The 25,949-nt window shown below is 43.8% G+C and overlaps 2 protein-coding genes across 11 annotated transcripts in view; one reads left to right on the top strand and one right to left on the bottom strand.

Moving 5' to 3' along the window:
• Positions 1-25,949, bottom strand: part of LOC127063881 (glutamate receptor ionotropic, NMDA 2B) — a 64,272-nt gene that overhangs the window by 12,476 nt on the left and 25,847 nt on the right. For 5 of the 10 annotated variants that reach the window (XM_050994151.1, XM_050994153.1, XM_050994152.1 and 2 more), the window contains exons 2-8: positions 23,854-24,447; positions 22,558-22,729; positions 6,596-6,774; positions 6,094-6,508; positions 5,539-5,722; positions 5,321-5,459; positions 1,294-1,523 (exon numbers count right to left, since the gene is read on the bottom strand). In XM_050994151.1, the coding sequence (XP_050850108.1) occupies positions 1,294-1,523; positions 5,321-5,459; positions 5,539-5,722; positions 6,094-6,508; positions 6,596-6,774; positions 22,558-22,729; positions 23,854-24,177 (1,643 nt within the window). In that variant the 5' untranslated portion in view covers positions 24,178-24,447. Of the gene's footprint in view, positions 1-1,293; positions 1,524-5,320; positions 5,460-5,538; positions 5,723-6,093; positions 6,509-6,595; positions 6,775-6,838; positions 7,105-8,914; positions 12,007-14,547; positions 16,327-22,557; positions 22,730-23,853; positions 24,448-25,949 lie in introns of those variants that run through there. The other 5 variants (XM_050994155.1, XM_050994157.1, XM_050994159.1 and 2 more) reach the window with 4 other exon arrangements.
• The window catches only part of LOC127063886 (trichohyalin-like), a 44,820-nt gene continuing 35,261 nt past the window's right edge, over positions 16,391-25,949 (top strand). Inside the window, exon 1 of the mRNA XM_050994169.1 lies at positions 16,391-16,614. Within this exon, the coding sequence (XP_050850126.1) occupies positions 16,587-16,614 (28 nt within the window). The 5' untranslated portion in view covers positions 16,391-16,586. The remainder of the gene's footprint in view (positions 16,615-25,949) is intronic.

Genomic DNA, 25,949 nt, shown 5'->3' with positions numbered 1-25,949 from the left:
AAGCAAAGGCTCGTTCCTTTGTTCTCATCTCTCTCTCTCTCTCTCTCTCTCTCCCTCTCTCTCTCTCTCTCTTCGTTCCACCGTCTCAGACGATAACGAGCTTCGAAGGATCTCTCGAGGCTCGTTACATAGAGCCGCTAAAAGCCGGAAATAGTTTGAAGTTAGAACGCGAGAAGAGGAGCTTTTGAAGGAACGAGAACTCGCGAGATTCTTCCGGTGATTCCGCGACATCGAAAACTATTCCTCGTAATCGCGGTAGATCTTTCTTTGGCGTTAAAACTAACGTAAAATAATTTTCGCACGTATCCCGTCGCAACTTTCAAAAAGTTTCGAGTTAGCGTATATCCGTCTCTTTCTAGGTACGTGTGCGTTTATGTAATATGTAATACCAACGTACGTTATAAATTCTAATTAAAGGTAAAAGTGCATAACACTGTTTTAATGAAAATATTTGCACTCGTTTAGAGTTTGAACAAACGAAAGGCATCCGTTAAAATTGGTTCGCGTCGGAGAAGATTAAATGACGCGGAGTCAATGTATAACAAACGAAAAGATAACAAACCGTGCGCGCGTTCTCGTTTAACAAAAAGAAAGAAATCGATAGGAATCGTCGATTTACATCGTATCGATGTTGTCCGTTAACGCGATGCGAACGTTCGTTTTATTTTTCCTATCCCTCGATCATCAAATATTTTCATTGGAACTTTTCCTCCGATATATTTTTTCTAATCGAGGCAATTTTCAAAGTTTAACGTGTTGTTCCCGATGGACTCGTCTATCGGTGACTTTGTTAGCCTATACGGCTCCTCTCTTTCTCTTTATCACTCTCATTCTCTTCCTCTCTCTCTCTCTCTATCTCTATCTCTCGGTCGAACGCTATTATTACGTTCAAACTCAAACTCTCCTCCTTTCCCGCGCTCGGGTCGTTCTCAAAGGCTCCTCCGCGTCCCTCTTAATTTCGTATAAACTCTTACAGGCCCTAGCTCTTTATCCGTATCCCAAGGCGGCAGAGTCAGGCGAATCGACCAGCCTTTTGAAATATCAAAAAAGCCTTTACACCTTTTACCCTATGCATCGCGCGGCCTCGATTTACGCGAGAACCCAAAAGCAGGGAAAATCTTTCTCCGTGTTCTCGATTTAAAATCGCATAAAACGTTGTCTACCTAGACGAGAGAATCTGAAAAAAATAAAGACGACGAGATGGCTCGACGATCGGACGGATGGATAAAAAGGAAGGAAGGGAGAAGGACGAAACAGAGTTGCATGAACTTTCGTAAAAATTGTCGCACTTACTCGCTCATGTCCGATTCCTTGGCTACTCGACAATGAACGCCACGATCCATTAGACATTTCCCACTGACGGGATCGGGCGGAGCGAGATTGATGTACGGTGGTTCCTCGAGAAACGTTATCTTCAAATTAAACTTTTCCGGTACTCCTTGTGGCGGCGTGTGCGTGTTACCCGGCCAAACGATGTCCTTTATGTCGAGACCTTCCTTTTCCCAGGACTTCCAAACGCCGATCTATCGAGATAAAAAAAGAAAGAGAAAGAAAGAGAGAGAGAGAGAGAAGAAAAAATTAAAGTCCATTCGTTCGAGACATTCCTCGTTGAGGCGAGGGGTTAAACAAACCTCGTATCTCGTCGAGTCGGTTAATGAAATACGAATACGTTCCACACCGTCGGAATATAATTTATGCGCACACTCGAAATGGCTTGTATACGTATGGCAGATATGTCCTACGTACGTACGATCCTCGGATTTCAATATTCTACCTCGTGCAAATTTCAAGCGGGTCCACTTGGAAGGTTAAACGACTGTCGCTCGAGAATCCGTTGCTCGAAAATCAAAGAACGAATCCTCCTCTGTAAATGGATAAGGGTCTACGTCTCGGATCGGGAAAGAGAGACCAACGCAAAACGGATTGAAATTCGACGATAAAAGACACGTTCGACGATAGCACGTTGAAAACGCATGGAATTTGTTATGCGACGGAATGGATATACGCGGTTAAAGGGATCGTTCTGGAAACAGAGTTAGGCCTCGAATATGCGAAAGAGTGATATATCGATGGAAGGATCGCGTCTTCTTTCTCCTTCATCTTCTCGGACGCAACGAGATCGTTGCGGGACGATCGTTCGACACACGTCTATTGGAAGTCGATATTCCTTGAAAGCTCGACGAGCCAGAATGTTTCGTCATGAAAATTCATGAACACGCATGTACCTCCGCCTCTGTCTGTGTGGATATATTTGCCGCGGACACACGCACACATACTTCTCATCGACAGTGAATTTTTTCATTTAAGCACTGACACCAAGTTGACGGACGTTCGCCAAAAGGGATTTACCAGCACTACCAACGCTTCGTCCGTTTTTATCTCGTATATGAAAGAGAAAGCGGCGTGATAATGGTGATAATATGGAAAGTAGAAGGATCTCATTTCGTTTCCATGTGAAAATGAAAAGTTGAGTAAGTTTTTGTATTTCATTTTCTACCGACGAGACATCCTGCAAATAAGAAGAGAGAGAGAGAGAGAGAGAGAGAGAGAGAGAGAGAGAGAGAGAAAAGCTTTTAACCCGACCGGAAACGTCAACGGTGGACGCGAGTTTGAGATTAATCGAAATAACGTCGAACGTGACGACGACGTAATTAAGAGCGTCGACGTCCTATCTGCTAGAGAAGTAGACCGACTACGTATTTTATGAGGGTAAGCACGAGAAACATTGAATTTTCCTATTTACTCGCCCTTTTACCACGACGTTTTAATTACATTCTCAATGAGATTAGGCCACCGTCATCGCCTAACTTTGCTTAACCGTTAACTTTCCTTCGATCCATCAAAGTCTACCGATTTTTATTTAAAGTACGTTTATCGAAGGGGAGTCTAGCCCATGGCTCAAACTTTCTACTTTCCCTCTCTCCACGATGATAGTTCGTCGGGACAGAAGGAAAAGTTTCCATATTAATGATCCGTATTATTCGTAGTAAGTTGCTTCGTGAAAAGCCGGAAGAACGTCTAATCTATCTCCTTCTATCTATCTATCTCCCTGTCTCTCTCTCTCTCTCTCTCTCTCTCTCTCTATCCATCTCATTTACCTATACATCTCTTTGATGACTGCTAGCCAACGGCAAAAGGTGCGCGGCAATCTTAAAATCATCGTAAAACCTTCTAGTTAAGTCGTCGATTTATTCTACCGTATATTAACTCGTCGCATCAGAATCCATGAATTTTCAGAAATGCGAATGATAGCTAGCTGGGTTCTAATAGTCTCGTAAATATTCATCGTCGCGCGAACCAAAAACCGACGACGATTTAGATCTCTAAATCGATTCATGCATTTTTAAAAATGGAGAAGAAAATTGTTGGAGAGAAGAAAAAAGAAACGACAGTGAGGACGATCGAGATGCTTCCGTAATTAGCGAATACTATTTTGCGGAACAAGAGATGTTTTCTCGTACTCTCTCCCCCTCTCTCTCTCTCTCTCTCTCTACTCGCAATTCGAACAATTCCGCTAATTAGACGTCCATACTAGGCAACGATCGACGTGCAAACGCTACTCCCTCTCGATATGGAGAGCGAGAGAGACGGAGAATATCGAAGCGTCCGCTATTTCCGATAACCGATTAATTACTAGCCTCGACCTTGTACGATTAGCGCGTGTTTCATGTTCGACACACAAACTCGCAAACTTCCACTACCCCGTTGCTTCTCCCATCATTGTTCATTTTATACCACTTTATCGACATCGAGTTATTCGGAGGAGGAAAGGTGAACTTTTTTTAAATTCAAAAATAATCTAAAAAGTTATGAAATATGAGTTATATCGTGAAAAATGAGAAAGGAGCACGATATTCTCTATTTTGTATTTAATAAAAGACAGAAATAATGGAAATGAAATAAAACAATAAAGGGGAACGCGTTAAAATCTTTCCGAGTGGAGGAACTTTCCTTCTCATAGAGGAAATAAAAGAACCTATATAAAAAGACAAAACGTTAATGATGTTTCCTTAATTCGATTTCTGCGTAAAGAGCAGTAAAATTCTCTTGACGTAGATACGATCGATAGAAACGCATTTACTGGCCATTAAACGACAGAGCAGAACGTTGATATGATTCGCATTGATGTCAACGCTGGACGAGGATCTAATTAGAAACGAAACGAAGGGTGCTTTGCGGGTTTCCGTTCGGAGATTGATATCCGCGCGTGAACACCGTTCGTAGTTTGCGAACTTTGACAACATTCGTTGGATCGATAAGTTTCAAAGTACACAACGCTCGCCCGGCTATAAGTTTTTTTTTCCTTTTATTCTTTTTTGTTTCTTGTTTATTTCTTTTTAATTTAATTTCTTTTTTTTTCTTCTCTCTTTTTTTTTTTCTTACAACGCAATTGAAACGCGGATGATCGTTTTGCCGGTCGATATAACGTATCCATAAAGAGGAATCTAGCGTAGAAGTAGAGATTCCGACGCGAAAATTTCTCACTTTTTGTTCGTCACCATACAAAACATCAAATCCATTGTTCTTTCCCCTGGTCGCAAAGCTGCGGCATTCGCGTTGCTTTTTCTTTGTAGGAACACACCCCTTTGTTTCAAGATTTCTCTCTCTCTCTCTTTCTCTCTCTTTTGTTATCGATATGCAAAAAATCGCGTTCAATCGGTGTTCGAACACGTTATATATATATACACACGCCTTTTCTATTCTTACTCTCGTGTTTTCCTTTTGTAATAGGTTTTTTTCTACGACTAGGACAATGAGAACTTTCCGTTTGTTTTTGCTCTCTCTTTATCTCTCTCTCTCTCTCTCTCTCTCCCTCATTCTGATCCCCACCCACACGCGCACACACACACACAACAGATGAATTTATCGCTAGGATTTCACGTAGTAGTCCGAGTAATGTGTTTAAGCGAACGAGAAGGTCGAATTAACGGTACTGGGAATTCCTGTAAATAGAAAGCTGCTGGCACCTGCGCACATGCTCGCGTATTTTTGCATCTGTCTCTCTCTCTCTCTCTCTCTCTCTCTCTCTCTCTCAGTCTCTCACAAAACCCTTTTCTACCTTTTTTCGGTCGAGCTAGATCGTATCGCGGCTCAGCTTCGCAGCGAGCGTATAGAAATGGTTGATTCCCTTAATTGTACGTTTCCATGTTCGTCGTAGGATACCTCTCGTGGATAATTTACACGGTTGGCGACTACTAAGTATCATTAGATCTTTTAAACGATCCGACGATATCAAGCGAGATTATCCGACTTTTATATCATTAACCGAATAAGCGAGAATTTTTAGTATGAAAAATATCGACGTCGTTTTGGAACGTACCTCCTCCCAAACGAGCTGCTTGCTAACTCCAGGACGAAGATTCATAATCTTCAATTCCGCAGCCTTGAGAACACCGTCTTGAGTGAATTCGACGTTTGGCTTCCCTTGATCGCCTTCCACCGATACGTTTTTCAGATATCTGCGTTATAAGAAGTTTCTTAGAAAAGTTGTGGCTCCTTCGAAGAGACTTACGATACGCGCAGATATCGATGGATTACTTGAAAAATAAGTCTCCAGTGTTCCATCGGGCTTCCCCGGCTCCCTCGCAACTCAGCTGAGTGTCCAAAGTGTAATTCGCGTTCTTGGGGTCGTTTACAAAGTCCTCGACGGCGTAAGCGTAAACTTTGACAGCTGTGTTGATCTCGCTGATGAGACTGTCGCTGCTCGTATCGAAGTGCACGCCTAAGCGTACGAATTCGGACGAGAGGAGAACGAGAAAGATAAAGAGAAAGAGAGAAAACGTTATAGAGAGATCAGGCTCTTTTGTTTAATTTCCCTCGGCGGGAGTAGATGTCACGCCGTTAAACGCAACGACCACATGATACGTTTTATTAACCGTAGAATAATCAAGAGAGACCCTCTCCGTCCGTTTAGCCTTTTCTTTTTTATTATCATCGGAACTTTAACGAAGCGAGAACGATCAAGGAACTTTGTTTATTCGAGCTCGAGGACGAGCTCGATTGCGCGAGAAATCGAGAAAAAAGGAAGAAGGAAGGAAAAAAAGAAAACAACGAGAGAAAAAGAAGAGGAAGAGAAAAGATCCTCTGATTTACCGAGCATTCCAATCGGGAACTGACTGGCCGATTGTAGAGTTTCTATGACGCTTTGAGTGACGACCCAAACGTAATTCTCGCCGGTGATCTTGTAATCTTCGGCAGCCTTGAGTATGTGCATTGCCTCCTCTCGAGTCGAGTAGAGCAACATCACTCTTGACTCGCTGTTTACCAACTCCAAGAGATCGCTCGCATCCGTTACCTGTACCGCGCTCAATATGTTAAACTTGAACGTATCTTGCATATCGGAAATGCGTTCTCTGACCGCCTGAATAAAATCGTCGTGGCCCGCGATCTGTGACGTGACTACGCTGAATTGATGCCATTTGTATCGCTCCAAGATACTCAACATCGCAGCCGTTTGATGTTCCAACGAAGGAGCCAACTGTAGCTGCAGGTTGCTCTGCGAAGCTCGCTGAAACAAGTAGGGGTGGTAGAGAGCGAGACAGAGAGAGAGAGAGAGAGAGAGAGAAGTAGAAGTATCGTTTCCGTAGCTACTTACCCTTTCGAGTCCAGAATTATCGGCGTTCCAAGCAATAACGGGAATTCCTAGATAACCGGCCAATTGAAGAAAATACTGAGCGCTGGCCGTGCTACGGCCGTATTGTTCGTAATTCATCAGATACAAAATAGCCGATACGTTCAATGACAGGAAATCCTTGCAGAGAGAATCGAGTATCGCTGAAACAGAAATCCACACTCGATTCTACTGGAATTCTAGGCTGACTTTACAAGTTTTCCTTACACCTCGCACGTTCCTTCGGAAAACGTTTCCGTGTGGTAGCGGTAGTGGTAACGGTAGTTGTACAGGAAAGGAGAGAAAAATATGAAGAAGAAAAAAAAAGAAACAACTTGCGCTCAGAGAGCTTTAGCGAAGGAACTAGTTCGATATCCAGGGTCTCGAACGTAGGCCATGAATGCGATGACCGAGTAACCTCTTTTCCGCTTTCAACCCCAACGTTTTGCCAGCGTTCACTCGTTCGATCTCTTTTTCCTTTTGTTTCTTTCCCCGTGAAAGACGGTACGTATATACTACTACGTACTTAAACGATTCGGTTCGATTCGATCGATCGCGAATCAAAAACTCCCGAGAGATTTTCAAAAACGAATACGCGACACCGTAAGTTCTCTCTAGTTACGTTCCATCCGATTTTACCTTTACCCCCCGTTGCATCTTTCTAAGAGGGAAGGAAATTTCATCGATCGTTACGATAAAGTATAAGACCAGTGGGACTCCTCCTCGCGTAACAACCGATCCTTGTCGCGTCGTGTTACTTGAAATTTTCTCGAGCTCAATTTCCTATTTTCGTTCTTTTCATCGACCGTTTTCCTCGCCTTCCCTTTGAAACGGATATCCGGCGTTTTTTGTCATTATTTTGTATCCTCGCTATCCCTCTTACTATCCTCCTCCTACTCCTCCTCAACTTGTCACCCCTTTGCAGTCACCCGATAAAAAATGCATAACATAACGAGATTCCGTAGTTCGTTCCTCCCTCTTTCTCTCTTCTTCTTTCCTCAGGAAGAAGAAGAAGGATAACGCACTTAACGACGACGAAATATCGATGGACAAAACTTTGCGTTCCCACGCTTATAATAATGTCACGTTTCCTCATAGTTGTCAGTTTCTTTCGCTCGAGTTTGTTCGAGTAACAACAAAGATATTGATGGTTAGTCGTGGTGTAGCAAAAACACGACGAGTCGAGGAGTTTTCAAAGTTTCATCTTTCCTCCGATTCTCGCCTCGGTGCTCGCGGATTTTGCATTAAAATATCTACTTGTAAAACTTGATACCGTCGTCGCTCTCTTAAATCCCTTCCAGCCTTCCCTCTTTATGTTTATTTCCCTTATTTAATTCGTCTCGGATGTTTTAACTCTTTTCAGAGGAGGAAGAAAAAGAAAATAAATCTAGCGAAAGAAAAATTTCTCGGCGACGCTCGTACGAGTTCACCTTCTTTCCTTCTCTCGTTAAAACGATCAAAGAACTTTTCGCGCGCGCAAGTAGATACGTAGATACGAAAGTTTTCCTTAGACGCAGTTTGTTTCCAAAAAAGATTTCTTTGATAAAGCCTTAAAGCCTTAAACCGTGACGGCAATTTCGATATCGCCGAGAAGAAAGGGGAGAGAGAGAGTATTCGATGTAGCAAGGTATCTATTTTGAACGTACTTGGAAGGGTGTATCGGCCGGATACGGTCGAACAATTTCTCGATCGTGCGTTCTTAATTTGTCAATGTAGAAGCATTGTACTAACTCCTCGCACGATAAGGATATAAAAAAAAGTCAGGCAAAATCGAGAGATAAAGAAAGAGAGAAAGAGAGGCATCCGAAGTAAAATAGGAGGAAAGGAACAGCGTAGGGAGGAAGAGCACTCATGTTATATCTACTTTTACGTTAAACGCGAATCTGAATGTTATGAGGAGACATAATGGAGAGAGACAGAGAGAGAGAGGACAGGAAGAGAGGAAACAAGGAGGGCTGTGAAATTCCCAGCGAAATTTCATCCGCCATATATACCAGGAGACAGTAACTCGGAACGTGTAAATAAACACATGGACGCAAACTCGTAAGCGTCGAGCACGTTTTGGTGTGAGTTAAGCCTGAAATATTGGTCGGTCAGGAGATCTTTGGATATGTCACGGAGAAGGAAAAAGAAACCAAGTTCCTCCTGTTCATTGGCAAAGAGAAAAAAAGGGAAGAGAAAGAAGGATTAGAAGGGAAAAAGGAAAATCGGGGAAAGAGTCATTTTTCTTTTCCTCTTTTTTTTTTTTGGCCTTTTCTTTTGTTTCGCGTATCAATTCACGCACGTACAATTATTTCGATTTACCTGTAGGACTTGGCGTGAGTCTCAGCATAGTGCTCTTCACCTGATGCGGCGTAAAAATGTACTTCTCGAGAAACGTAAATCTCGTTTGACCTCTGATCCTTGCTTTGTGAAGATTGCTAACCACTCGATTGATCGCTTTTGTGTACTCGCGCGCACCAAAATTCGTGTGCGGCACTACCAGACCAATGGTTAGATTTGGTAAATTACTTTTCCCATCCTTTCCGTCGAGCGAGCTCCCGCGAGTTCCGCTCTGACCGATCGTCAATCTCCAAGCTTGCACCTCGGAGACGACGAGCATGCCGAGAAGCGGAAGGATCGTCGCAAAGAGGACTTTTACGTTTCGCATCGTCCTTCTTCTTCTTTCTCTTCTTCTTCTTCTTCTTCTTCTTCTTCTATCTTCCAACACTCGCCATTCTCTTTTTTATTTCTTTTACTTTATTATCGATTGTCAACGTCTAAACTACCGTTAGACTATTTACTAGCTCCGACTTTAAGCTTGGTTATATCGAAAATTTACAAGAGTACTTCTCTCTTCTTCTTCTTCTTCTTCTTCTCGCTTCTCTCGTTCGTTGGCAAAACGAATCCGTCGAAAAAGGGTGAATCGCACGATAGTATCAACGATACGTTCAAGTATACAATACTTTGTATGTTTCTCTTCAGGAAGACGACGTTTTGATTGATTGAGGAATCGCGGATTAAGAGTATGACTTACTCCTCTTTGTAATATCTAAGTTGTACGATTCGTAAATCGTTGTAAAGTACTATTAACTGTTGCTCGTCCCTTATCAAAGGTGTTTACGGAAGACACTGGAAAAGAAAGTCACGATCCTTGCAAAAGCATTTTTCTCCTCCGTCCTTCGTCTCCGCGTAGATAGGACAATTCGAGCCCCGAGTAGTAATTTAACGAAGAAAAGTCGACGCCGTTGTTGTAGACGAGTTAGAAACTCGCGAGCTCGAGTACGAAGGACATCGCAAAGTTTTAATAAAACGAACGACGAGACAAGAGTAATCACGGTGGAAAGCCAATCTCGAAATCCTTTGATAATTTCGATCGAGAGTATTCGACGAGCCAACTTAATAGCTAATTAATAGAACTTCATCCAAGAGATCGCCTTACTCGCAAATTCGTTTTTTCCTTTTCTCGATGCAAGTAGCTACTCGATTTTCCCTCTCCTTCGTTCTCCGCCCCTGTTTCCTCGCGGCGAATCGATAGGTCTACCTTTTAAAAATGATGGATACATCGGCATCTCTTGGGCGAATGCGTAGCATCGCTTCGACGAATCTCGATCTAATCGACGGAGATTTGACGGTCGATCGAGCGAAAGGAACTGGAAATGTTACGGGTTGGAAAAGGAATATAATCGAATATTCGATCGCTTCGAAAGAAAGACTTGGCTGGTAGTCCGACATTTTTTGCATAGTCGATTGTTTTTCGCGAGAGTCGATGTCCGAGATAGCTCCTACTGGAAAATCGAGTTTCGACGAGGAGAGAGCGGGAGGAGGGACAGATAGGAGGAACGTCTAAGAAACGCAATTTCCCTGAGATAGATCGAATTGGATTTATCTGCGGCCTCGCGGAAGGAAACCACCGGTAACGCGATTCAGGGAAATACCAGCTCTTGCTTGGCGACGCTTCGATACGCCTCGAGGAGAAGTCATTTTCACGCGTATCGTATTTCCAGTTGGAAAAAAAGGAACGGGAAGGGAAGGACACGACGTAACGTACTTTCCAGATATCAGTTATTATGCATGACGCTTATGCAAATCCGAGCGCTTTGCACATTTCGGATACTACTATTTGGTAGAAGACTCGTAATTTGCACGCGTTGCTTGCCATCCATAAATTATTCGCTCTCGTGCACCCATTAAATCTCACCTTTTACAACGCTTTAATTGATCATTACGTCCACGGGTAATACCTAATATTTATTATAATTACGCGTAACAAAGGCTGCTGGTTCTCTGAAAGCTAATTTGCGGGAAGGGAAAAAGAAGGACCATTGTAGGAATACGAGAGATGATAAGAACGACGACAACGATAATAACGTACGAATCCTGATTTACGATAATTGTGTATAATCGACGAGCGGGGGAAAAAATTGGTGACATCTTTAGGGGAAGCTCGAAACAACGTTCGACCGTCTCTCCGTACCTTTTCGAATTCTTTAAGATCCGTTGAGAACGATCGTGCGCCGAGGTCGATCATCACGAGGGACCTTTCTTTCCTCCCTTAGGAATTTAGAAAAAGAATAGAAATCGGACTCGGCATTTCTCGGAGTAATTCGAAGAGAGACTATCGAGAAAACGCTCGCAGCGTCTCTGCCATCCATTTTTCTCTTTACCAAGGTTTTATTCTTTTTCGCCCTCTCTGCTCCTTTTCTCTCATTATTAAACACATTGTTCTCCTCGCACTCGCAGACAAGGACGAAGGATCGAGCGAGAGAGGAAGGAAAGTTTCTATATCCGTTTATTTTTCGGATGAAAAATTTCAGCAAACTCTACTTACGGCGGTATATAACGCGTGGCTGTTTAAGAGTTAAATCAATTTTCTGAAGTGCACGGAGCCGACGTTTTAATAAGAGACCGTCTACGCTGCTTTGAGTAGCTTGTCCAGCTATTATTAAGTTAAAGTTTCGCGAAAGCCTGGAAGAGACGAAGCGGACAGATATTTACTCTCGCAGTGGATAGCTCAGACACCGGCGAACAACCGATGATAACACGTAAGAGAAATATCCAAGTTGACCGTGAAAAATTCACGCGATCGTGGAAAGACGATCGTACGAAACGAGTTGACTTCAAACTTCCGCTTAATCGTTGTTCCTTTCTCTTACTTTTGCCAGCTTACGCCACGTGCCTTGGCAAAGGGAAACTTGTAATTCGTTTTCGCCGTCGCTTTGATAGAATTTCGAGATAATTTCGATAAGGATGCTCGCTGAAAATCGATCGAGAACGCGAAACGATTCTCGAGAATTTCCTCTCGGAGGAAAACGCGTCTCTTTTTCGTTGGTCGAGAAGAAAATTAAATTCGACCGGCGAAATTAATTAAATTCCTTTGATTCACTGCCCCGTATTAATCGTCGATCGGTTTCCTCTCCCCTCCCCACTCCTGCCAAATATAATAATAACAATCGAATCGTCCCGAGCGAGTTTTAATCTCTTTTCATCGAATTTGTACTCTCGCCGGACTCGGTACCCTTTTTTTCGAACGCCGACATTTTTTCTCGCGTTGTCCTCTACTCACACGTCGTGAAAGAAACCGTTCTCGTTTTAACACCGTTCTCAAAACGACGTAATTAAACGCTGCTCGCGGCAAGCGTGCTTCGCGGGATGACGAATGGCGAGCATTAAATTACTTCTCCTTGCTCGTTAGTCTTTGCCGGCCGAAACTTCGAGACGTAGCGAGACTCGTTTAAAAAAGAAAAATATATCTTGTTGTCCCTTCGATCGAAACGATCGATATTCCTTACCGTCCTCGCAAATTTCACGCCCTTCGTTTTATCCCTCGCATCCGAGCTCCATCTTTTCTTTTACTCCACCTTTCGTCTCACTATTGTCCTCCCGGCGTAAAACTTACGACCGAACCGTTGCTCGTGATAAAAACTTTTTTCGTTTTCTCGCATTTCCCAATGCGAAACATTTCGTAAAGCCCCGCTTCGCGAGTAAACGTTAAAACGAAGACAGCGAGAACGTACCAACGAGAATTCCTTTTCGCGACGATCTTTCGTTTTCAGTAGCGCGACGTTAAATCGATCGGACGTGGATCGTTATCAGGATCTACGAGAAGAAAGGCTCCGCCCGGTACTTCTCTTTCGTGTCGCATCGACAAAATTTACACGGTCTAGGATAATTGGCTAATGAAGTACCGACGTCCCTAACAAAACTACTGACCGCGATATTAACCGAAAGGGCTAGATTCCAAGCCGATGGAAAAGACTCGAAATGTGAGCCACAGCTGGCACGCAAAGTTTCTTTTCATGCCAGAACTATTTCCAACGAGAGGATTAACACAATTTTCTCGTCTCTCGACAAATTCGATGTCGACGTATGTTTTGGATACGTAGTTAAGTATATACGAATATATATAGTAGGTACAGAAGGTATCGCGAGATCGTACTTTTGAAATATATTCTATCGAACGTTAAGCCATGATTATCGTTATTACGATCGTTATCACGATCCAATGGAGCAAGGAAATAACTTTTTCGCGGTATGCCAAACATGTGCGTTCAATCGCACGGTAAACAGAATCGAGGATACACGTTTCCAGGATAAATATATCGAGCGTGTCCGATACTCGATATTAAAACGACGACGACGACGACGACGACGACGACGACGATGACGAGTTTAGCGACGTGAATACGATTGCGGTCGTATTTGTGAAAGAGGAACGAGGAAAGACAAAGCCTCTTTAAAAAAACAAAGAAAGGAACGTGCGAGAAAATGAAAACCTGTCAAAATCTCGTACAATTCGCGCGGATCCAAAGACGTGCAAGTAAATAAAACCGTGACAAGGTGACGAGGAAAAATGAAAGAAATCATTTTTGCAAGGTCGAAACGGAGAAACGCTCGTGACGAGAGAGAGAGAGAGAGAGAGAGAGAGAGAGAGAGAGAGAGAGAATAGAAAGTTGCGGAAGCAAGTGCATATCGGTTAGGTCGGAGGGTCGCAAAAGGTGACCGCAGGTCATGCCTCGAAGCTGTGCCATAATCGTCAGCGGTTCTCGACTCGTCAGAGCCGAGTAAACAAAAGATACCTTCGCTTCCTACGCTATATAAAGAGCTACGTTGGATAAAGCTGCCTGGAGGAGCTGTTTTCTCGTAACATCGCTTCAATTCTGTCCGGAATCTACGCTCGTACGTGGATAGAAGACGATCGACTTTCCTATTATATTCCACTATTCTCCTAAAGAAAGTAGGAGAGAATCGATAAGAGGAAAACTCTTTTAGCCCTTAGGCCCTAAATACTAGCACGTGGTGAGGTACGAGCGAGTAAGGAAAACGCGCTCATTTCGTTCACCAATATTTCATAATTATTAGAAAATTTACAAAGTTTCCTCCAACTTGTGTAGAATATTTTCCATCGTGCCACTCTCGAGTCTTCAAATATTTACGAACATAAATTCTCTTGTATATCGATGTGAACGCGTTTATGGGTTAAAGGGTGTGTGTATTTAACGATAACGTTATCTCTCTCATAGGAGATAGCAAAGTTTCGATAATAATTAATTATCCCAGGTTTAGGAGAGGATTCTGTTTATAGTTCAGGAAACGCGCGTTTAACGCGAGAGCGGAAAAAAAACAATAATCTCTCTGTGAATTAATCGAAACATTGTGTGCGCCTCGAGTACGCCTCGAGAGTGGACCGAACCGTTTCATATCGACGCTGGAAAATGACGGAGAGCGAAAGAGAGATAGATTCTCGTAGATTCGAGTAGTCATTTATCACGTCAGTTACAAAACGCGCTTTGTTTTTCGACAGACCACACAGTGGTTCGCGCGTGTTTATGAAACGTAGTACTCGAGGCTCGAAGAGTATCCTCCATTGAACGAGCGATAGAAACGGAGAAACAAAGAGAGAGAGAGAGAGAGAGAGAAAGCGAAAGAGAGAAAGAGAGAAAGAGAGATTTACGTACCTTCTCCAAGAAAATACCCGAGAATAGATCGCGTGGATTTGGCAGTGGTGAGAGATCATCGGGATCAGCCAGAACGACGAGGTTTTATTCTCGATTAAAATCGTCGCAAGCGCCGTAATCCTTTTGAAAGTTTCGTTCGTGGGTGCGTGTGCGTGGGTCGAGTAAGACGGAACGAAACGAGACGGTCGAGAGAGGACAACAGAGAAATACAAGAGAGAGAGAGAGAGAGAGAGAGAGGCACAAGCTCGTGGAGGATCGATCCTGCATTCGTCCAAGGACGAAATCAGGTCAACTCGATTCTCGATCGTGCGAAACTCGTCGTCGTCCACGATGATCTCTCGGATAAAAATATGTCTCGGACAAAGTCGAGAACCGTTTCCGCATTTCTCCCGACTTCTCCCGACTCGGTGGAGTCAGCTGTTGTTCCTCCTCTATCTCTCTCGCACGCTAAACAAGGCACGATTTGAGAAGGCCGCGTACTCCCTCGTACGAGTCGCATTCCCTTAGACGGATAGCAAAAATCATCCTGTCATCGACAAGTTCGTTCTCCTTCGTCTCCGTTTCCTTTTATTCCTGCGGCTGGCAGCGCCGCACACGTCCACCCCCGACCGAAATATCAGCAGTCCCTAGAGCGTGCACGTACATACACGACGATTCACGATGTTTACGCGGCTGTCGGTTCGACACTTTCACTGATCCGACGATGCACGCCTTCTCCTCCTCCTGCTCCTCCTCCTCCTCCTCCTCCTCCTCCTGCTCCTCGTCCTCTCCTCACCCCCTCTTTTTATTACTTTCCCTTGTCTTCCTTGGCACACGTGTGTCGACTCTTCGCGGGACCGATAGTGACAGAGATGAAAAAGGGAGATTGCGATGGGTACGAGAAATAAGAGATAGATAAGATAGATAGGTAGAGAGATAGAGAGAGAGAGAGAGAGAGGGGATGAGAGGAAGGGTGGGAGGCAGGGAGGCAGAGAAAGAGAGAGAGAGAGAGAGATGGAGAAAAGGAAAAGGAGAAAAAGAAAGAGAGAGAAAGAGAGAGAGAAGAGAGGAAGAAAAAAAGTGCCGGTCAGCAGCCCCGTAGCCTTCGATTTTCGAGAGGAAAGTGAAGGCTGCAGACACCGCCCAGCCAGCAGAGAGCCCGGGTGTGCCAAAGCGAAAAAGCAGCCCCCGTGTTGTGCTCCACCGCACGACGTGGATCGCCCTAATGCGCTCGCGCGCACCTCCCGCGCATGCCTTCGACCCCCTGTCTCCATGACGACACCTCCTCGCCGCCAAACGCTTTTAAGCTGTCTCTCTTTCTCCCCCTTCGAAGTCGTGATTCACCCTCGCATGCCACCCTCAAAATATCCACCTCCCGAGCAGTCCTCGCTACTATTATTTTATTCAGACGAAGCGGACCTTTCCAGCCCTCCTTCTTTGCTTTTTCTATCTCCTTTTAATTTTCTTCTTCTTGTCCTTTTTTCATTGTTTTTCTTTTTCTTTTTCTTTTCTTTTTTTTTTCTATCGACTCCGATAAACGCGGAACGCTAGGCACGATGTCAATCTCTCGCTCGTCCTTTCGCCTCCAAATCGATTGGCAATCGATCTGGGAAATTTAATTTCGTGTCAACCATCCTTCGAGGATCGACAACCCATCTCCTCGTTCGTACGTACAGATATCGGCTAGTGTAGCAACCAACGTGTGTGCGCTGGCGCCCTACTTCTCGGGGCATTCGAATCGCGAATTACCGAATTATCGAAAATTTTTAGGAAAAGTCATATATTGGCAGGGAGCTCGATAGCTAAAATCATCTCTCTTCGATTTATCTTTAGGTATATATATATATATATATATATATATATATATATATATATATATATATTATGTAGCTATCTACGTAATATAATTTCCCGTTTCTCGAAAAGAGCAATGATTCTTTAAGAATACTCGAAATCGGTGAACCGAGAATATCGTAAAATTTTGAAGCAATCGTGTCGTTTGGTTTAAGAGCGCTTTTTCTCTCTCGTAAAGGGAACGAACGTTGTCCATTGTACGCGCGATGCGCGGAAAGAGCAGTGTATTCCTCGGTGAGTAGAAACGAAAGAATAAGCGAACTCCGTGTTCCTGCATAATGCAAGACCAACTTTCTCCCTCTTTCTCTTTCTCTCTTTTTTATTCTTGTTCGCACCCTTCCTCGGTCGGTTGCTACCCTCGTCGACTCGTGGGATGAACCGAGAGAAAGGGCGTCTCTCCTTCGCTAACGACGATGATAATATCGGAAAACTGTAAGATTCGTTCGTCGAATCGATTAGAAAATTTGCAATGATACGATTCGATGGGAAGCCTCGAAGGAAGACTTATAAATGACGTTGCATATAACGCAATGGAATAGCTTTCCTTTCAAATTCTCTTACAAAGGAAGAAACCATTTCGATGTAAATGTAATAACCTTCTTCTGTTTCGACAAATTCTATGATCGTTATTGAGGTGAAAGAGATAGAGAGGATGTCCGTGGGAAGAACACCTTTGAAAGATATACCCTACTTAACGTTTAAATTCGAATCAAAGATACATTGTGTTTGGTGGCAAAGAAAACGAAAGGGATGCGAAAATTCGACCTCCTGGGAATTCCCCTGGTCTCGTTGAAATTTAGCTTGCGAGTATTTTCTAGACTCCCGGTATCTCTCTCTCTCCCTCTCTCTCTATGTTTCGATTATAGTCTCACGTTTCGAAGTTCACCCTCGGGAAAAAGAAGCGAGAACGAATCGCGAGGGAGTTTCGTAAGAGTGCAAGAAAATAGGAGCGTGCTTTCAAGGTGGCTTTTAGAAAGCGAGTGAGTCACACTCTAATACTTTATCCGAGCTTTCTCAATGGGACCTAATCTCGGTGCCTTTTTCTTACACATTTTTACATATTTTTCGTCTTTCTAACTATTCCCGACCTTAGACTCCTTCGCGCTCCTTTTCGTTCTTTCTTTTCGCGCTTCTCTTTGAAAACACAAACGCGTCCCGCGAGACTAACAGCGTATTTTCGTTAGTACTCTTCGACGAAAACAGAGAAAATCCTTAGTAGGGGTTGCGTTATTCTCCGAAAAAGGAAGAAAAGGTCCGAGCAGGTCCGACGAAAGAAAACAAAACTACGAGTACAACGACGAGCTCTCTTTTTCTCAGTCGCGTTACCCCTCGAGTTTCTTCGGCCGCGTTTATCTTTAAAACTACAAAGATCGCTTTGAATCGAGCGACGTTTTGATATTTGCACCGAAACCAAGAGCTATTAACTCGAATGTCATGAGAAAATTATGCTTTGCTAATTATAGAGCATGTTCGATCGACAGCCTGATGCTGCCTGCGGGTGGTTGTGATAGCGATGTTGGTATGCGTTTAGCGAGAACGTTGATCGAGCTTTCGCAGATAATGTACATTTCAATTCATTTTCCAGTGAAATCCGAGCGTGGAAAGCTAATTAACTTCGTTGAACTTGATTAACGTAAAATTTCTATCGAATGAAAAATTAGCAAATACCTTCTACTATCGAATTTCGTCGGTATAGGGGAAAGATTTTCGACGATATCGGCGACATTTGAAAGCGACGAAAAATGTGGAACGTTGACGAGTATATATGATAATAGGAGGTATCGTGATTTCCCAGCAGAATACGTAAGGTGTGTCCTGAATGCGATCAAATTCGCGATCCTGCCATAGTTGGCTTTTGGAATTTGCTGTGGTATTCGCTGGACGTTCTACTCGTCTATAGTCCGGGTAGACTATACGGAGAAGTTGGAGGATGGGGAAACGATCGTAGTGTCGTAAGTTGGCTTTGTTCTTGTCCTCTTTCGAGAGTACCTTCTCCGCTAGTCGGAAAGAATTCTTCTTGTATCCGACAGTCACTTTGCAAGGAGGATTCCGAAAGGGCTGAGAGGGATAAAGAGATCGAAAAAGTAAATCGTGGGTGGAACGTGGCCGACGAGTGACTATCGAGTAAACTTAGGCCTACTTTCGGAAACGAGCGGCCTATCGATCAGCCAGCTCGGTCTTTTTCTCCTTTCCTCCTTTCTTTTTTTTTTATTCTCCCGCTTCGCTTTCTTTCGAGATAACGAGGAAAGTGTCTCCTCGAGCATATTCGACGTGGCACGTTTTTACGGGCGTTCGTTAGGGTTGCGTCAGCGTGAGTTAATGTTGCCGAGCGAAAGAGAAGATCGACCCTTCCCCGAGCTTTTTCATTCTCCCTATCGTTTCGAGAGATAACGCAAGAAGAAGCATCTCGCTGCTACAATTAATCGCTCGCTGTCGGAATTAACGCTAACATTTGATCGTAATTAAGTTAGCTCGAATCAAAGGAAACACCAATTATGAAAAGGCGAGTTCTCCTCGGAACGCGCGATTCTCGGCCTTTCTCTCTCCCTCTCTCCCTCTCTCTCTCTCTCTCTCTCTCCTTTTTCTGTCTCGTGCACAATTTTGCACAAAGAGGTCAAAGTGGCAAAACTGTTGGCTTATCCCATGTCATAAATTACGTGTCGACCGCAAAATTTTTCGGCTCGCCTTTATGGAAATGAAAGATACTCGGACAATTCCATTACCGGCGAATGTCTCTCTATGTTAGAGTTCAATGTGTGGAGCTTGGGAAAGCACAAGGGGAGTCAGTTGCTCTAGCGAGAAAGCTCCCGAGTAAAAACGTTACATGGTCCTTCGGCAGATGGCAGGAGCTTGCAATTTCTACGAAAGCACGATTCTCTCTGCTCTACCTTCGAGGCCTCGATCGCTCTATTTAATCGGATTTATGTAGGAGACTAGCTAGACGCGAGCTCGACGAAACCACGACAAGCTCCCTTTCTCGATGAATCGGATCTTCCTTGTTGTTGTCCTCGTCGTTATCGTCGTGAGAAAATTAACCGTATCGCTCCTTCGGTTCTCCTATAACGTTAACAAAAGCCGACGATGAGTAGATGGAAGCTGTGCTGGCTTAAACAACATCCTCTTTGATACAGCATGTCGTGGTGGGATGTCACTGCTCGATTATTCTCTCGTCGTATCTCATTGACCACCGTTCCTTACCTATCGACGATTTTTCCACCCTCCTATCTCTCTCACTCTCTCTCTCCCTCTCTTCGATCGAAGGAAAGTTACGCCTTGAAATACATTCGTTCATTTAAACTCTTCGTTCATACTCTTCCCATTTTTCTCTTTCCATTTAAAACAAGTAACCCTTCGTTGGAGATTCAATGAACGAGTACGTAGCTATTCATCGAATTTGCATGTATCCTTTACAAATTCATGTGGATAAAATGTTAACCGTGTTAAATTTACTGGGATTATCGAGTTAATTTTTCAACGAGTTTTTACGCCGACTCGTTATTTATCATTATTCCGAACGTTTACATTTTCCACTCTTGCAAAATGCAAGGAAGCTAACGTTTCGAATTGATGGGAGGGGCTCATATACAGGTTAATGAAAAATACAAAGAAAAGAACGAGTAAAAAGGATCGGATACGGGAATCGATTTTCGTTACGTTTCGAGCAAAGTGTAACGTTTCGCGATATCGAGATACGATCGTCGTTTTCTATTTCACGATTGCTGTTAATGAAAGGTATCGTAACGAGGGAAGAGATTGCCTTCGAGTGATACGTACGTACGTAGGTACGTATGATATCAAAAAAGAGGAATGGAGAGAGAGAAAGAGAGACGGAAATCGAGAGGCGTATCGATCACGGATGTAAACCGCAGGATTTACTTTCGAGAACATGTCAGCCGCCGCAAAATTCGCGTTTAACCGCGATGTTCAATTTGCTCTGCGGTCGATTCGTTTCTCCCTGCACCCAATGTCCGGTTGGGTGCCATCCATACCGTCATTAAAATCTTGTCATCTTCTTCTGCCATTGCAAGAAAGTACGCGCGAGAGAACGCGAAAAACTTTGCTTTGGAAGAGACGGCACTCGTCTAACTCGAAACAATCATTGGTATCCTTGGCGCCCGACCGACCGACCGACCGACCGACCGACCGTCGTCGTCGCTTTTTTCGATACAATATTCACCGATCGACGACGAAACGTACGTGTTTACTCGCTCGTATCCTTCCCAATATTAACCTCGATCAAATAACTTTAGAAGAGAACGTTACTTTTGAAATTATGAGATTACTCGCTTTAACGAAGGATTCAAAAAGAAAAAGAAGGAAGAAAAAAGAAATAAAGGCAACGCGAACTTTATTACTTATGTACTCCTAATTATTCCAGTCGACGTTCTACAACTCTTTGTACTTACGACCAAAGCTTCCTTTAATATCGCAGATACACCCCCACGCGTTACATATTTCACGCAATTACAAAGTCTCGCAAACTCGGCGCGCGATGTAAATCAGGGAACTTTTGCAAACTTTTCGTCGAAGATGAAAGGATTCTCTCGTTTTCCGTTACTCCGATTCCTCCTATTCCAGTACGATTATTGGGATGTACGATCCGGGTCAGCGATACGTATAGAAATCTTACATTTTTAAAGGAAATGTAGTAATATCGTGACGTAATAATGTAACAACGGTGAATAAACGTTGAATAATAGCATTACGACGGAAGCAAGAATTTTCTAATAATAAGGAGTATGAGAAAAAAGGAGTGATAACGAGGGGCTTGTTATAAAATATAGAAAACATACCGTTGTTACGTACCTTTCGCGCAATTTAAAATTCTACGGAATTATTCTACGAGATTATTTTATAAAACGAAACGACCGGATAAAAGATATTTTCTTTATTACGAAATTCCTCGAATCATTAACCTAACCTTTGGAAGAAATTGCGAAAAAAGAAACGAAAGAGGAAACGATCGTAACTGCGATCAAAAAAGAACGAGCTTTGTGGGCGCGTGCCTCGGGATAGAAAAGACCGATGAATAATCTATCTTCCACTGTGCGTACTTTTTCGATTAGATACCAAACTCGATCACGAGTCGATCGATTTATAATTCGATCGCTTATACCGTTTTTATCCGTCTTTTACCGTTTACTTTCTTTTCTTTCTTCTCTCTCTCTCTCTCTCTCTCTTTTCTCGATCAACGACAAGTTCGTTCCGACGATTAGATTCGATCGAATAAAATCACGTAAATCGTAGCTCAAAGACAAACATATAGCTTCTCGATTCGATTTGTCAACGAGGACGTTTAGCGACTTAACGACCTCTTCTTAATGACGGTAAAAGGATATGCAACGAGAGATGCAACGTGAAAGGGAACCTCGAGGCCCTTTCGAATTTTTATCTCGGAAAGAAGGAGCTTTGGCGCAGCGGAGCGAGGATGCAGTCGAATTTATGATACAAAACTACGGTTAAACGCGAATCCTACTCCGACAAGGAGGAGTTTCAACGTCATTCAAAAGCGATCTTTATCTCGTCTTTCATACGTCGCTTTAAACTTTACGACTCGCGAAACGCACTCCTTTTCGCGTACGTAAATACGTACGTGTGGCGTACGTACAACGGAGATTGAATGAGGCCGCTCGAAGTAGGAAAGAGAAGAGAGAGGGAGATGCTTTTCAAGAGTATGGTAATACGATATTTTCGGATGAAATGAATTTAAAAGCGACAAACAGACGGTGCATCCGTCAAGCTCCCTTGAGTGCAATTTGCGGGACGAATTTCGAGAAACAACAAAAGCGGAAAAAAAGAAAGGAACTTGGACGTTAACTTCCGCTTCTCCGTTACTCGCTTCCACGAGCATTGCGATCGTTCGATTCGACGAGTCACTAAATCGACGCATTTCCTCTTTAAATCGGACGTCGGAGAGTGGAACGGGAATTAATATTTGAAGATGGGGGACAGATAGGGATCTCGCGACGGCTCTCCGAGCGGAGTTATTTTATTGTCGTATCGGTGAAAAGGGAAGATAGATATCCCGTCGCAATGGGAGAACCCTTGGAGGAACCTTTATTCGAGAGATCTTCGGTACATCCGCGCGTTGACAAAAACTAAAGGAAAAATAGAAAAAAGAGAGATAGAAAAGAAAGGGAATACGATAAGAAGAAGGAACGATAAAGTCTGACTCACTTGTCGGACTAGGCGTAAGTTCCATCATCGATATCTTCACGTGTATGTCGTGGTTTTGAAAGAGCCCCAGCCTTGGCCCTCTCGTACTCTTCTGAAGCATATTTATCGCCGAGGTCACGGCCTTCGTGTAATCCCTCACGCCGAATGTCTTGTACGGCACCATCATGCCGACCTGTCGAGCAAAATTATTCTTTCTTCGATCGATCGTAACAAATGTTTCGCTACGCCCGTTATATTCGTCCGCTAACGCGATAGACAAACCCGCGAAACGAGCGTAATAAAGGAAACGGTCGTCACGAGATGAACGACGAGAAGAAAAGTGCAAACGATAATATTTCGTAATACTCTCGAAAAAAGAGAAAGTGTTGGCTGCATTTGAGAAGACGTGCACGAACGATACGATAATACGTAGGTACCTGCCGTGAAACTCGAGTTGGCGAGTTAACGAGTGGACATGAAAGCGATTTAAGCGCCGCGCGAGATGAATGGACGTTGAAAGTACGAAAAAAATAATACGAAGGAGAGAAAAAGATATTATTTCCGCGCGAAGCTCATTACGAGAAACGTATAGAGTCGCTACGTACGCGGACGTTGACGTGTAAGCGAGAAAGTGCGTTTTCGACGTCTCACGGACGCGAAGGTCAGACGGATGAGAACACTCGACGAACGTTCGTCGGAAAAAAATAAATAAATGAACGAATAAATAGCTCTCGCTCTCTCGTAGCAAGTTTCGCGATCGAATAAATTTAAGGAAGTTGCGTCGGTGCGACGTAAAAACGCTCTTCCTCGGAAATAAATTCTAGCGATATCAACGGGAACTTGTAAGAGGAGCTTTTAGCTGATAAGATAATCAAGAGAATCGTCAAATAACGAGAGAGAGAATTCTCTCTCTCTTTTCCTCCGTCTCTCTCGTCGCTTTATCCCGTGAATTTTCTCGTAAAGTCTTTAACGATACTCGTGTAGGAAACGGATACGATTAAAAAGCCGAAAAGTAGGAGCATTTGCGACTTTATTATGGCGCAACGAACCGATGCACACCTGTTGCATAAATCGATTGTTACCGATGAATAGAACGCGAACGCTCACGCTCCTTGGGACGTGAAGAAGAGAAGATATATATCGGGGGAGGGAAAAGGACGCGGACCGAAGTAGTTCGAAGCCACGGTATAATCGAAGGAAGATCGGAGGATGAGATATCTTCTCTCTTGGTCTTTCTCTTTGGTTTTCCTAGCGAAGGCATATCCCGTATAAAATGGCGAGATCATTAGCGGAGAAAGATGGATAGAGGGATCTCACCTTCAAGTAAGTGCTATTGTGATTGTTTCCCACGGAGGATTGAGGGGTGTAAGTGAATCTCGACGGGAGCATCGTCGTCGTGATCGTCGTCGTTGGCGCGGTCGTCGTCGAGGTCGTCATGAGCACTCTTTTCCTCGTAGAGTTTGGAAATCCGCCCTCCCCTATCTTTACCGCGGAGCTACCTCTCGTGCCTCTCGGCGTCGTCGTTCCTCTCTCTCCCGTGCCGATTTTAACTCCACTTTCGCCGCGCGTTACGGTACCCTCCGGTAGACCGGCTAACACCGGCGTCATCAGCAAGGACACGAACCACCAAGCGGACTTCATCGTTCGCAGCCGCTGATAACCGCCTACTACCGCGACGAGGAACAAGCAACGAGACGAGATCCTTCCTTCTTTTCTACTTCCTTCCCTTATCTCTATCCAGCGCGTTCACCTCGATCCTTTCTCTCTCTCTTTCTCCCCGAATCGTACCGACCAATCGGCCGCCGCCTCTCTTCCATTCAGGACGCTTCCGATCTTCTCGCCGTTCTTCTCTCCGTCTCTCCTTTCTATCATCTCTGTCTGTACGGACTCCTTTCACCGTTCCGCCCAATCCTGAAAAATAAATTACGATTCCGTTGCCAGTGTCGTGAAAATCGCTCGCCGATCTATGAACGTTGATTTCATCGATTATTTGCGACTCGCGCACTTTGTTTCCTTGATATCGCGTATTTCGGTCGAGAGAATACGGATTAACGAAGCCTCGTCGAGGTCGATCTATCGACTATATTCGAATTACCCAGCACGTTCGTTCGAATTCGATGATTACAAATAATAGAACGCGCTGATGAACCTACCGTACGCTTGTAAACCAGGAAGACTACGATCGCACTGAAGCAACAAACTTGTTTACATAATACAAACAAAGTCGAGCCACGATCTATTTATATACGAAGGACGATATCAGTTCACCGTTGAACCGCCGAGAGAACGGACGCACGTCCGTCGCGCCGTACTTGCGCGATTAGTTATATCTCTCTTTGCTTTTCCAGCTGCTCTTGCATTGAAGCTACCGACCCGTATTTAATGGATTCGTTGATTCGACGGCTACTAGAAAATTTATTCGTGATTTTGCTTCTTAAGAAATTTCATTATTGTTGGATCTAGGTCAACCGTTTCGAACGAACGAACGAACACGCAAGGCGCTCTCTCATGAAATGACAAGAATCGGTAAATTTCTCTCTATCGGTAGAAAACATTCTCCCGGTAGTAACGGCAGCGGGAAACGACGAGTAAGACGTATGGAAGGGTGGAAGGAGAAGGTCGATTCGACATCTTTTCGCCCTATCGCTCGCCTTGACCCTCCATTACGGGAAGCAAGACCGTCTATCAGCTTTCGCGATATCGAACATGTCGCATACGGATGGCTTTGGTAAACCAGGCGTTCTCTATCCTAAATACTTGTGGTTTGCGAGATCTCCGAAACCCTTGTGTATCCTCTATTAAGGTAACCAGCCGCAGTGGCACAAAGGACGTAGGTTTCGGAGCACGAATCCCGCGCCGTTTGGAAGGATCCTTTTGTCGCGATTCGGAGCATCCGATAATATCCAAATCCCTGAATGTTCAAATAAGCTTTACTCGTGCGACCATGTTGTTCGAGCTAAGATTTTCTATTGAAAATTATATATAAAAAAAAAAAAAAACGTTTCAAAGGGAGGACGAACGAGAGAGATCGATTAATCGACGAAACGATAATCGGGCCGGCGAAAGCGTTAGATAACGAAGGATTCGTTTACTTCGTAAGCTTCGTGCGATGGACGACGAAGGTATAATGGTTCCGAGAAAGGAAGGAGAAACGGAAAAGAGTCCGCGAATTATCTTGACTAGTTTTTTGTTCTCCGTCGGAAACGTTATCGTCCATTGTCAGAGATTTTAAAAAGAATAGGAAAAAGGCCCTTCACGCATGAACGCGAAAATATACGTCGAAAATAGCCATCGAAAAATGTATCGTTTATCGACTGGAAGATCGTATCTAGACGCGCAACCTACCTCGTGCAACTTTTAAAATTCCACTTTCGAGGGAGAATTTAATTACTCGTCGAGCGAATAAATGTAGC

The sequence above is a fragment of the Vespula vulgaris genome, chromosome 5 (assembly GCF_905475345.1).
Source record: "Vespula vulgaris chromosome 5, iyVesVulg1.1, whole genome shotgun sequence".
Lineage (NCBI taxonomy): Eukaryota > Metazoa > Arthropoda > Insecta > Hymenoptera > Vespidae > Vespula > Vespula vulgaris.
The sequence above is the reverse complement of the archived record's forward strand: the minus strand, read 5'-3'. Positions and strand labels throughout refer to the sequence as shown.